This window comes from Cervus elaphus, chromosome 22, assembly GCF_910594005.1.
Source record: "Cervus elaphus chromosome 22, mCerEla1.1, whole genome shotgun sequence".
NCBI classification, from domain to species: Eukaryota; Metazoa; Chordata; class Mammalia; order Artiodactyla; family Cervidae; genus Cervus; species Cervus elaphus.
Genome location: NC_057836.1, coordinates 15,883,280 through 15,896,297, shown reverse-complemented (window position 1 = coordinate 15,896,297; position 13,018 = coordinate 15,883,280). Strand labels below are relative to the sequence as shown.

Here is a 13,018-nt window from a genome sequence, read left to right as displayed (position 1 = left end):
AAACTGGAGTTTGCTTTAATGAAGAATGACATTCAGAAGAAAAGATTTATTAATTACGCTAGGCAGAGCAAAGGTAGTTCTCAGGAGCAAAGCAAATGATATGAGTCAGCTTGGAAAAACAATGAGGCTTTAGCAAAGTGGGTCAGGCAAACTCAGCCAATAATGCTGCATAATGCTGGACCCAGCATTGGGAAAAGGCCTGTACCCTGGCTCAACAGACTGTCTTGACCATTTTTTTACAGATAGAGCTTGAAGTGGCCATGGGGCAGTGGCCCTCTATCTTAGCTGTTGAAGCCCAAAGGGCTCACCTGTGGGAATCATATGGCCCCACAAACTTATGGAAGTTCTTTAGGGGGTTGTCTCAACCCAGATTAAACCAAAATAAAACATATCCTATGGTGGTTCAGATAGTAAAGAGTCTACCTGGGTAGAGACCCCTGGGTTGGGAAGATCCCCTGGAGAAGAGAATGGCAACCCACTCTAGTATTCTTGCCTGGAGAATCCCATGGACAGGAGGAGTCTATAGTTCATGGGGTTGCAAAGAGTCAGACACAACTGACCGACTAAGCATGCATAGTATAGTTAGTATAGCTATTCCATAAACCTAAAAAAATCTGTCCTATAAATGCTATACTCAGTATAAATGCTCTGACAGATCTCATCAATTTGCTGTAAGGAGTCTGTTGGCCAGAATTCCTACTCAATATCATACAAGATATCATACGAGATAGCCAGTGTAATAGTGAAAGTCACTCAGTCATGTCTGACTCTTTGCGACCCCATGGACTATACAGTCCATGGAATTCTCCAGGCAAGAATACTGAAATGGGTAGCCTTTCCTTCTCCAGGGGATCTTCCAAACCCAGGGACTGAACCCAGGTCTCGCACATTGCAGGCAGATTCTTCACCAGCTGAGCCACAAGGGAAGCCCAGCCAGTGTAATAAGTGAAGAAAACAAATAAAAGGCATACAGATTAGAAAGAAAGAAAACTGTTTTTTTGAAGACAACATGACTGTTTATTAATCTACAAAAAACTTCCTAGAACTAAGAAGTGAGTTTAACAGGGTTGTAAGATACAAGGCCAATATACAAAAGTCAATCATATTTCCATATATCAGCAACACACAATTGACATTTGAAATTTTAAAAATACAATTTGTAGTAGCTTCCTCTCTCCATAAAGTACAGATCTTGCATACAAAACTTATGTGTAGGATCTGTATGCTGAAAACTACAAGCCACTGTTAAAAGAAATAAAAAAAGATGTAAATAAATGGAAAGATATGTTTATGGGTTGGAAAACTCAATATTGTAAAGATGTCAGTTCTCCCCAATTTGAATCATAGAGTAAATCATCTTCACTCAAAAATCACAGCAGGTTTTTTTTTCTTTTTTTTAAAAAGAAATTGGCAACTGGATTCTAAAATGTATGCGGAAAAGAAACTGAAAGGGACTAAAAAAAGAACAATAATTGGAGAAATTACATCACCCAATTTCAAGACTTAGGAAGCTACAGAAGTCAAGACTGTGATGGTAGCAAAAGGATAGGCACAGGCCGATGGGGCCAGCAAAGAGTCCAGAAATAAAGTGGCACAAATATTATCAACTGACCTGACAAAGAAACAAAGATAATTCAACTGAGAAAGAACAGTCTTTTTAACAAATGGTGCTGGAATAATTAGACATTTATATGCAAAGACCAAATACTTCAACACATACCTCATACTTACACACACACAAAAAGGCTCATAAGCATAAATTTAAAAAGTGAAACTGTAAAACATCTAGAAGAAATGTTTCCCTTTTATTTATTTATTCAGTTCAGTTCAGTCGATCAGTTGATCAGTCGTGTCCGACTCTACCACCCCATGGACTGCAGCACACCAGGCTTCCCTGTCCATCACCAACTCCCGGAGCTTGCTCACTCATGTCCATTGAGGCGGTGATGCCATCCAACCATCTCATCTTCTGTCGACCCCTTCTCCTCCTGCCTTCAATCTTTCCCAGCATCAGGGTCTTTTCCAATGAGTCAGTTTTTCACATCAGGTGGCCAAAGCATTGGAATTTCAGCTTCAGCATCAGTCCTTCCAATGATATTCAGGACTGATTTCCTTTAGGATTGACTGGTTGGATCTCCTTGCAGTCCAAGGGACTCTTAAGAGTCTTCTCCAACACCACAGTTCAAAAGCATCAGTTCTTCACTGCTCAGCTATCTTTATAGTTCAAGTCTCACATTCATGCATGGTTACTGGAAAAACTATAGCTTTGACTAGATGGACCTTTGTTGGCAAAATAATGTCTCTGCTTTTTAATATGCTGTCTAGGTTGGTCATAGCTTTTCTTCCAAGGAGCAAGTGTCTTATAATTTCATGGCTGCAGTCACCATCTGCAGTGATTTTGGAGCCCAAAACATAAAGTCTCTCACTATTTCCATTGTTTCCCCATATATTTGCCATGAAGAGAAGGGACCGGATTTATTCATTAAGTTTTTTTTTTAATTGGGTAACTTCTTTACAATGTTGTGTTGGCTTCTGTCATATAACAATGTGAATCAGCCATAAGTATATATATATATATATCCCCTCCCTCTTGAAACTTTCCTCCTCTCCTGGCACCATTTCTTAAAAAAAAGTTTCCTCCTTTTATTTTGTTAAAAAAAAAAATGTATAGTTTTTAAAAAATCTAAATACCCTGGAACAACGATTAAGGAATCATGCTGTCTGGCTCTAGGCTATGGCAAGAGCAGGAGGCTTTCATTCTCTGTCTAAAAATACAGCTCACATTATTTACTGCTCAAAAAAGGAAGTTGGATTTAATACTTTCAAGGTCAACCTTAAATAACCCATCCGCTGGGTTGGATCAGAAGACTCCTGGAGTGTGTGCCTTGGAGCTTCCCCACCTTGAAGGGCCCCAGCAACAGTCATAACATTAGACCCAGAGGGTGGCCTTTTATGGAAGGAGCAGTCAGCTGCAGCAGCTCCCCTCTCAATCTTTCCAGCTGAGACCGTTTCTACTGGGCAGCACGGTAGATAAATTCTGGGGCCCCAAACATTTACAAACAACAAGAGAGCCTGAGAAGATCTGGAGTTCTTTGGGGGAAGAAAAGAAAATACAAGCATATTTGGAGATGCTGTGGTTTGATACCAGACCACTGCAATAAAGCGAGTCACACGAATTTTAGGGGGTTTCTCGCTACATCTAAACGTTATGTGTACACTGTACTGCAGCCTATTAAGTGTGCAATAGCATTATGTCTAAAAACCAACGTACATGCCTTCATTTAAAAATACTTTATTGCTAAAAAATGCTAACCATCATCAATAACTCAGGGTTGTCACGATTTGTTTTAAAAAACCCACAATGTAGCGAGGTAAGCCTGCAAGACAAGAAGAAGTAAAGTAAAAGTCAGGATGCTTCTTCTGGTTGAAGGAGGCCGGCCTCCATCTCTTTATCAGCAGAATGTGAACTTGGCCTCTCAATTTATGTCTAAAGCATGGATCTTTCCCTTCACCCAACCTTGCCAAATACGGCCTTCTCTGGTGTTCCAGGGGCTATGACTCCATGCTTCCAATCAGGGTACAGGTTTGATCCCTGGTCGGGGAGGTTTGCTGTATGTCACACGGTGCGGCAAAACAGACAAAATAGAAAACCTTGCCAGACACTTTTGTACTTTGTTTTGAACCTGGGGGTTTGAGAGTCGGCTGAGGACTTCATGCCTGCGGGGTATAGAGGAGGTCTGATGATTTGAGAAAACCAGTCCATTTTATCTATTCAGAGAAATTCTCTTTTTTTACCCACCAGGACTCTAGAGCCAGTCTAACAGGGCCTATCCCAACCATGGGCAGCTAAACTGGGCAACTGACTTACCCTCTCTGGGCCTCAGTCTCCTCCTCATATGCTAAATGGGAATAGTCCTCATACCTGCCTCCTGAGGGTCTTGTGAGGGCTGCATAAGGTAGGGTTGCATGGCATTGAGAACACTGACTGCCACATTGTCAGAGATTGTTGGCCAATACTGTCTTCACCTGAATTCCATATACCAGCCTCTCGCACAAATATCTCGTGGGATTATAGCTGATAACATTTTATATTCCATAATTTTGACCTATGCCTTTGACATGGCCCCAATGAAATCGTGTTTCTCTATAAATCCCAAGGAAATCAATGGCCTAGGTCTCAATCTCCTCTTTATTTGTATGTGGGTACAGTTCATAAATATACTCACCAATTTTTTCCTCCCCATCCAAAACTCGCCCTTATACCTCGAACCCCACCCAAGCCCTTGGTTAGAGAGACTCGCTTTCCTGTCGAGGAGGGGAGGGTGGGTGGTCCTCCTTGTCACTCCGGCTTCTTGTTGGGTCTCTCTCCGTCCACTGAAGTGTGGGCCCTCAAAGGGCCTCTGAAGCTTGGGAATGTTGAGCACCATGACTCTGCCAGGGGGGTCCCAGTCTTTGAGTGACTGTGTGGCTGGCTCTGTTCCCTGCCAGGCCTGGGATTCAAATGCCTGGGGGCAGCGGTTAGGGTCACACGCACTGTCCATGCCTGAGGCCGAGCCGGTGCAGCCCCAGTGGGCAGGGAGTCTGCAGGGAAGTCCTGGGCCTGCTCAGGTGGCCTTGAGAGTCCTGCCGGGGCGCCGTTCCCAGCCAGCGCCGGCCCTGCTCTCAGAGAGGCAATGTCTGAGTCCTGGCCCCTCAGGGTCCAGCTCTTGGGGCCCTTCCCAGGCCCTCAGTCAGGCCTGTGCGGGGAGGGCTGCCTCCCTTCTCCTGGCTCCTCCAGACACCATCCAGCATGGCTGACGCTTTGGGTTCTTGGCCGTGTCAGAGGGCATAGCACCCCAGTGTCTCTGTCTCAGCCAGGTGCCAAGCCTTGCCATCCTCCTGGTAGGGCATGGAGAACCCAGGAGGGCGGGGGGCACCCTCTTCGGGGATGGGGTATGGAGGCTCTGGGGGAGCGGGGGGGTCTCCGGGGCCCCGGGCTCCCCCCAGGACCGGCCCGTTGTAGATGTAGATGTTGCCGGTGACCGTCATAGAGCCGCCGGTGACATGAATGCCGTTGGTGCCTGTGGGAAGGAAGGCAGAGTGAGGGGCCGAGGCGTCAAGGCTGAGGGGGGCCGCCGCGCGTTGCCAGCACGGGATTCCCCAGGGCCCCATCCACCATCTCCCCTTTCCTCCTTCTCCATGCTCTTTGGTTTCCTGAGCTGTGTTCATTCCGTTTTCTTGGTTTTCAGTCTCGTCCCTTCTCTGTAGTCAGGACACTGGCTGTTGCCATCTCCTCTTTTCTGCTCGGCTCACATGCTCTCCCCCTGCCCGCCCTCCCTCCCTGTCCCCCTTCTCACCGTGGGCCACCTGGCCTTGTTCTGGGGGTTCAACATCCAGGTCTCTGGCCTGGCTCAGGGGACTCTGCTGTTGGAGCACCTCTTCCTCCAAATTCGGGTTCGCTGGGACGCCGGCCGAGGCCAGGGTCAAGTCTCCAGGGGTGGGCAGAAGTGGCTTTACCAGGTCAGGAACATGTGTGTTGAACCTTGGGGGCTCCCAGTTTCCATCAGCAGGATTTGATTCCTCTCCCTGCAGGACAGAGGCCGAGAACCAGCCAAGGACGGGGGCCTCAGACTATCTTTCTTTAATTCCCATCCCCACCCTGTGCCTAGGCAGCTCCATACCCTCCTCAACAAGCTTCCTGCCTCAGGGCCTTTGCACTTGACATTCCTCTTCCTGGAGCACTTTCCCTGCTACATCCTGCTACAGTCGGGCCCTCTGTTTTCTTCAGCTCTCTGCTCAAATATCAGCTGATCACAGAGGCTCTCTCTGTCTACTCTAAGATAGTATACCCTCACTGCTTGCCACTGCCACTGTCCCCCCCGCCCCACCATGCTTTATTTAGCATTTAGGCTCAGTTGCTCAGTCGTGTCTGACTCTTTGCGACCCCATGGACTGTAGCCCGCCAGGTTCCTCTGTCCACGGGATTCTCCAAGCAAGAATACTGGAGTGGGTTGCCATTTCCTTCTCCATATTTAACAGTTGTCACCACCTAATACATAGTCGTCTAACTTTATCCTTGCTCCACTGGTATGAAACTCTGGGAGGGTAGAGACTTTGCTTTGCTCACTGCTATTTCCATAGTGCCTGGCACACCCCGGGCTCAATAAACTATTAGTTGAATGATTAAATGGATATCGAAGCTGCAGATTCTTTTCCTGCCTGCCCCCCACCCCTGTTCCTCTGTCTCCTGCCCCTCCTTGCTGCCTCCCTAGCCTCCCCATTACCTCTGGGTGCCTCTTGAGCAGGGATCCTGGAATAGAAAATGAAATGGTAGGCCTCAGACCCCCAGGCTTTCCCCTCCACACCCCACGCCACAGTATAGCACTGCCCACCCTGGGTTCCCAGAATGATCAGTCTGTCATTACCCTTATCTTCAGCCTCAGAGTGAAGGGGCTGGTTAGATGTGATGTCTGCGTTGGGGACAAGTGCTGGATGTCTTGAGGGTGTGAAGGGGCAGAAGTGTAGGCCCTGAAGGAGCTGAATATTCCCTCCAGCCCCCGGCCCCATCTGGATGCGCACAGACCCAGGCAGACATCCCTGCCGGCCTCTGAGTCTTTCCTACCCAGCTTTCTGCAGAGAGAGGGGTGGCTCTTCCAGGTGTAGATGAAGACGGTGGTGAGGAGCAGAAACAAGACCAGAGGCAGCACGATGGCCAGCATTAGCATCGTTCCTGGAGGACAGCAGACAGGACGAGGTGTGAGGACCCGAGGAGAGCAGTGGGTGGGTGGGGCAATTAGGGAGCAGCTCTCCAGTTCTCAGGCCACCCAGATGGAAAATGGGGAGCAGGCTTCCCCTCCTGCTACTGCCACTGCTCAGTCCTGTCTGACTCTTTTCAACCCAGGCTCCTCTGTCCATGGGATTTTCTAGGCAAGAATATTGGAGTGGGTTGCCATTCCCTACTCCAGGGGATCTTCCTGACCCAGGGATGGAGCCTCTTACGTCTCCTGCCTTGGCAGGCGGATTCTTTACCACTTGTGCCACCTGGGAAGTTCTTTCCCCTAGTAGACCCACTGCAGTTCCTAAAGGAGGAGTTGGAGAAACTTCCCTTGGGTTACAGAGACGGGGCACGGAGCCTGACCGGGGTGGGGGGTACACCCCTCACCGAGAACCAGGAGAATCAGGAGGCTCTGCCTCGGATGGAGATGTTTGGGGCGAGTGTGGTTGGCCACCGGCGCAGGGCAGCCCTGTGGGTGAGGACCGGCACTTGGGCTGGAAATGGGAGTGGGAGGCAGTAGGGGAGGGTGGGCTTGGGGTTGTGAGCAGACTCAGGCTGCAGGGTAAAGCCATGTTTCTGCAGATTTGACTGTCTGACAACAAGATATACAGCAGTAGGAGCTGAACCTGTCCTTCTGTAGCCATGGGAGTGTTTACAGGGGTGACAGAGTCGGTGTCCCAGCTGCTGAACTCTGCCTGTTTTGGCTGCCTGGATGAGGGGGGCTGCTGGATGTCCACTGGCTTGCTTGGGGCAGCTCCAAGGAGTGGGAGGGGAGGGGAGGCTGGGCTTCTCAGGCGTCCGTGTATAGCCATGGGCAACCGTTGTCTTCCTGTGGGCCTTGTGCTGCCATTGACAGCATGGGTCCACTGTGCCAGCCACTTTTTCTCTCACCTGCTCCTGCGGCAACGCAGGAGGACTTGGACACTGGGAGTTCACCCTTGGTGATCCATCTAATTCTGTGGCCTAAGTGAGTCCAGAATGGGAGGTGTGGGGAAGAATTAGACCGAGGGTCTTGGACACCTGGGTTCCTGCCCAGTTGTGTGTTTTTCATCTACAAAATGAGGAGATTAGCTTACGTACTCTCTGAAAGTCCAGCTCTAAATACCAATCTGAGAATTACAGAGCCAAGGACATGAAGACCTATTAGCATCAAAAGATGTGTGCTTCCAAAGAAGCATATATTCAGAAGTGTTGCATGGATATGCCAGCTGATGGGAAGGATGGGGGGAAGGGATAGTTCAGGACTTTGGAATGGACACGTACGCACGGTTATATTTAGAATGGATACCCACCAGGGACCTACTGTATAGCACAAGGAAATCTGCTCAATGTTCTGTGGCAGCCGGGATGGGAGGGGAGTTTAGGGGAGAATGGGTGTATATATATATGACTGAGTCCGTCTGCTGTGCTCCTGAAACTATCACAACATCACTAATCAGTTCTGGTGGTGGCGGTTTAGTCGCTCAGTCGTGTCTGACTCTTTAAGACCCCATGGACTGCAGCCCACTAGGCTCCTCTGTCCATGGGAATTCCTAGGCAAGAGTACTGGAATGGATTGCTATTTCATTCTCCAGGGAATCTTCCCAACCGAGGATTGAACCCAGGTCTCCTGCATTGCAGGCAGATTCTTTACCAATCCAGCCACCAGGGAAGCCCCGTTAATCAGCTATGGTGGTGGTTTAGTTGCTAAGTCATGTCCGACTTTTGCGACCCCATGGACTATAGCCTGTGAGTCTCCTCTGTCCATGGGCTTCTCCAGGCAAGAATATTGGAGTGGGTTGCCATTTCCTTCTCCAGGGGATCTTTCCAGCCCAGGGATTTAACCCAGGTCTCCTACATTGCAGGCAGATTCTTTGCCAACTAAGCTATGAGGGAAGCCCTAATCAGCAATACCCAATACAAAAGAAAAAAGAAAAAAAAAGCCAATCATTTTTGATACACAGTTAAAAATTAATAATAGAATGTAAAAAAGGTTATGATATAGTTGGATGAAAAATTAAGTTACAAACATTCAAATGACTCCACTTTTAGAAAAAATGTTTTTTTTTTCTATTGTGTGGAAAAATGTCAGGGAAGATATATTCAAAAGTGTTGCGTGGATATGCCAGCTGATGGTTCTGCAGGTGAGGTTTAGTTTTGTTTATCTGAATTTTCTAATCTTCTACAGTCTGCATGTATTATGGCATGGGTTTTGGAGTAAGAAAGACCTAGAACAGGTCTTCCTAATACCAACTACCACATGGGTGATCTTGGGCAAGTCACCTAACCTCTCTGGGCTTTGGTTTCCTCATCTGTCAGTAAGGATAACAATAGGACTATTTCACAGGATCGTTATGAGGTTTAAATGAGTTAGTGAAAGTCAAGTCCACAGAGTGTCTGACGCACTAGCTCTTATTAAATGGAAGCTATGATTATCAACGCTCAGCCATTTTTTAAAATTAGGGAAATAAACTTTCCCCTGATTGATAACAATGACAGTCATTAGAAACATCCTATAATTCTCTATAGGGCTTCCCCGGTAGTTCAACAGTAAAGAATCCGCCTGCAATGCAGGAGACGCAGGTTCTATCCCTTGGTTGGGAAGATCTCCTGGAGGAGGGCATGGCAACCGACTCCAGTACTCTTGCCTGAAGAATCCCATGGACAGAGAAGCCTGAGGGCTATGGTCCACTGGGACACAACGGTAGCGACTAAGCACGAGCATGCATAATCCTCTTTCAAGCAAGGAAAGCAATAATTCCACAGAAAAGACCAAGAAAGCATCAAATGTAGAATCTTCTCTCTAGTGATGGAAGGTGTAACCTACTATACTCAGTAACTGGGTTATGTGAGGGTGGCATGTCCAAAATGATGACAGTGATATCAGGTACAGTTATATCTATATCTATATATCTGTAGTTTATATCTATATCTATGTCTCTGTGTAAATGTAATATTGTATGTAACTTTTAAGTTATATGTAGAACATATAACTTTAAAAGTGCATGTATGTGTGTGTAAGTAACCTGGCCCAGGGATACGCCATTGTTTCTTTGAGGAGCTTCTTCTTGCAGCTCTGAGAGGAAAGGGTTCATCATTTCCCTGTTTTTTTTAGGTGGGTGGAATTAAGGCATGTTCCCAGATGCCCCTCCCCATGCCCCTGGGCCCTCACCTGGCACGTTGGGGGGCTCTTGTGGATTTCTGCAGCTGGTATCAGACTGGGCGGTGCCCGGGGCTTCCTCCACGAGGCCCTGGTCCTCACACCTGTGGAGGAAAGAGCCCAGCTCAGGGAGGCTCCCGGCTGGGAGTGGAGTTGGTCTGTGGAGCTGAGCATGAGGTGGACTGTCATCGGCTGGTGCTGGGAGGGCGGGAAGAATGCAAACCAGGCACGCTCACCTTGTGTGGGGCTGGCAGCGGGCGGTGGGAGAGGAGGCGTTCTGGAAGTGTCCAGCTTTACAGGGGACACAGTTGCTGTTAGCCTCCGTGACTTCATCTGGCAGGAGAGAAGCGCGGGGCAGCCAGGGTGAGTGGGCACAGGGGGCTTCTGTCCAGCCGTGGGCTTCTGTGACGCCTGCTGGACGGCCCCCTCCCCACCCACCCTCCCCAGTCTGTACTCCGCAGCATCTTTCCTTTTCTCCCCATTGCCCAGCTTCCTCTCAGTGCTGGGAGGACCTCGAACCCTGCACCATCCCAACTCCATTTCTCTGCAGGTTCCATCTGTGAGCCTTTCTCAGGGAGGGAGAAGCATTTTATTACACAGAGAACTAGCCATCTGGGGCGTCACCATGGACACAGCACCCTGCACCCATTCAAGAGCGCCCGCCCAGCCTCCTTCCCACCCTCTGCTGCCAGTGACCTCTGACCTTTGAGCTCGGCTTCGGTGCCAGGCGGGCAGTTGGAGAGTGGCTCGCAGTGCTCACACTCAGAGTTCCAAAAGACGCAGTACATCCCCGGCTGGCAGTGGCACTGGGTCTTGCGGTCGCTAGTGCAAGGCATGATCTCCACGAAGCCCAGCACTGCAGGGGTGATGAGGGGGGGTGCTCGGCCCAGTGGCTGCACTCCAGGACATCCCAGCCCCCCACCCCCACCCTGGAACACCCCACTCACTCTTGTCACAGGGGCGGCACAGCTGGCAGAAGGAGAGATGGTTCCAGTGCTCGTTGTACGAATTCTCGGGGCACGTGGCACAGATGGTGTTCTGGTGGCGGCTACATTCGGTGGAGACGTATGTGCCTAGGTTGTGAGCGGGGCAGGAGGACAGTCAGGGGACTGGGGTTCCCACGGTGCCCTCTGCTGCTCGCTACGTGACCCTGGGCCTGTCCCGGTGCCTACATAGGATGGCCGGCCAGTGTCTCTCGCTCTCTGTTTCTGCCAGCTGATTTCCCTGGGAGCTGGTGTCCGGTGTCTATCCGAGGCAGCCAGGCGGGCTGGAGCCCCCTGTACCCCGCCTCCCCATCCCAGACTTCCTCTGGCCCCGGCCTCTCACCTGGGGGGCAGCGGGAGCAGCAGAGGCGATGCTTGGACTCGTAGTATTCGTTTTCCTGGTCTCCGCAGCTTTGGTTCTCCGTGTGGTATGGGAGCCCCTTCAGGAGGAGATGGAATCAGGGGGGTGAATTATTCAGGGGTCAGCTGGGAGGAGCAGAGGGACATCAGAGAGGATGGCCCATACCCCCTCTCCCCTAGCCAAGCCCGCCCCCACCTACCTGCATGGGCGCCCCCCTCACCAGCTGGGGCTGGGATGCGGCCAGGAGACCCCAGACGCCCAGGATGAGTAGCCCCCAGGCCAGGCCGCGGTGGGAGGTGGCCCACGGCAGGCGCATGGCGGCCAGTCAGCCTGCCAGCCGAGCAGATGGATGGAGGCCTGGGAGGGAGGTGGAAGCCTGGACGTCCGGGCCAGTGGTGGCAGAGCCCGGAGGCTGGGACAGGACTTGACGGACGCACCCCGGGGGCCGGAGTGGCCGGGCCTGGCCTGGCCTCCAGGGCTCCAGCGCCAGCGCCGGGGCTCAGGAAGTGGGAGTGGAGGGCCGGCGCGGGGCGGGGACAGGGAGCCGCTGGAGCCCGGGCGGCCTCTGTCGCAATCGGGAAGAGGAACAGGCTTGGCTGGCCGACGATGCAGGGCGGGAGGGGCGGCCGGGAAAGCACGTGAGGGCAGCAGGGCCGGAACCGGGGCCTCCTCCCTTCTCCGCAGGCCTGACTGGAGAGGAGGACGCAGGCCAGGCTGGGCCGGCTGGTGGGAAAGGGGTGGCGGAACCAGCGGATGATCCTCGGATGGTCACTTGGGAGCCCGGCTGGGGCAGAGGGGACCCGGGAACAGATGGAGTTCCAGACAGAGCTGTGTCTGACCAGATCTGAAAAAATGGATGGGCTTGGGACTGTCAGACTTGGAGGGTGCAGAGACCCACAGGGAGCCACGGACAGCCAGCCAGACCAGCATCTGGGAACCAGAAGTCCCTCTTGGCAGACTTGCTGGACTCCTGGGTTCCCACCCTGTTGTATGAATTTTTAACATAAACTGCAAAAGAGTTGCCCCCCGCCCTTCCTCTGAGTCAACCCAACCCACAGAGCGGAGGGCACATGTCACCTAGGAGACACTCCAGAGGGTACAGCAGCCCCTGCCCTTCCCCCCGCTCCACCCCCATGTCCTCAGAGAACGCGGGGATGTGAAGACCGAGTTCCCATGGTCAGGGTGGCCAGGCCGGGGCTGGGCAACCACCCCCCTCAGCCCTGAGACCTCACCTTGGAGCCTTCGGATCCCTGAGCTGACAGCCTGCCTGTCCAGGCCTCTCACCTTAAGGATGAGGACCCTGAGGGCAGGATGCCATGTAAAAGAGACTAGGATTTCAGGAGGGCTTGGTCTGGCCCCTGCCCTGTTTCTTCCTACCATTTCCCTGCAATTCATTAAGGCATCCTCGCCCTCCCCCGCCCACGCCAGGGAGTCTGGTTTCCACGTTTCCGTGCTCCTGGCTAACTCCCACCTGTCACTGAGGCTCACCTGGGCTTGGGGAGGCACCCCACCCTGGGCTGCCCAGCCACTCTGCCCAGACCCCTCCCGTGGCCCGATGCTTATCATCCGCTGGCCACTGGCCTTTCGTGCTTGGCAACAGCCTGCCATGGAACTGCAAGTCTGGGTTCTGGGAGCTTTGCACGGAGTCCGGTATGGACCACGTGGCCAGGACATATTTATGGACTAATCTGATGATACCTTGCCCACGTCACATAGCCAGTCCATGGCAAAGTGAGCCTAGAGTCTGGGCTCCAGATGTCTGGGTCCTAGCTCAGTCCAGC

General features: G+C 51.4%; 1 protein-coding gene across 1 annotated transcript; it reads right to left on the bottom strand.

The window, feature by feature from the left end:
* Nucleotides 1-4,170: 4,170 nt before the first annotated feature.
* LTBR (lymphotoxin beta receptor) lies at nucleotides 4,171-11,788 on the bottom strand. The gene is made up of 10 exons (XM_043880781.1): nucleotides 11,437-11,788; nucleotides 11,220-11,316; nucleotides 10,841-10,966; nucleotides 10,597-10,749; nucleotides 10,130-10,226; nucleotides 9,906-9,997; nucleotides 6,602-6,709; nucleotides 6,264-6,289; nucleotides 5,337-5,565; nucleotides 4,171-5,060 (listed from the first exon to the last, which is right to left on the bottom strand). The coding sequence occupies exons 1-10, from the start codon at nucleotides 11,551-11,553 to the stop codon at nucleotides 4,819-4,821; spliced, it is 1,287 nt and encodes a 428-aa protein (XP_043736716.1). The 5' UTR covers nucleotides 11,554-11,788; the 3' UTR covers nucleotides 4,171-4,818.
* Nucleotides 11,789-13,018: the final 1,230 nt, after the last annotated feature.

Excerpts from the sequence above, each read along its gene's own strand:
- LTBR (XM_043880781.1), bottom strand. The coding sequence starts at position 11,553 with ATGCGCCTGCCGTGGGCCACCTCCCACCGCGGCCTGGCCTGGGGGCTA. Across the intron at positions 11,317-11,436 it reads TGAGGGGGGCGCCCATGCAG|GGGCTCCCATACCACACGGA; the intron begins GTAGGTGGGGGC and ends CTCCTCCTGAAG. Across the intron at positions 6,290-6,601 it reads CTCTCTCTGCAGAAAGCTGG|GATCCCTGCTCAAGAGGCAC; the intron begins GTAGGAAAGACT and ends TTTCTATTCCAG.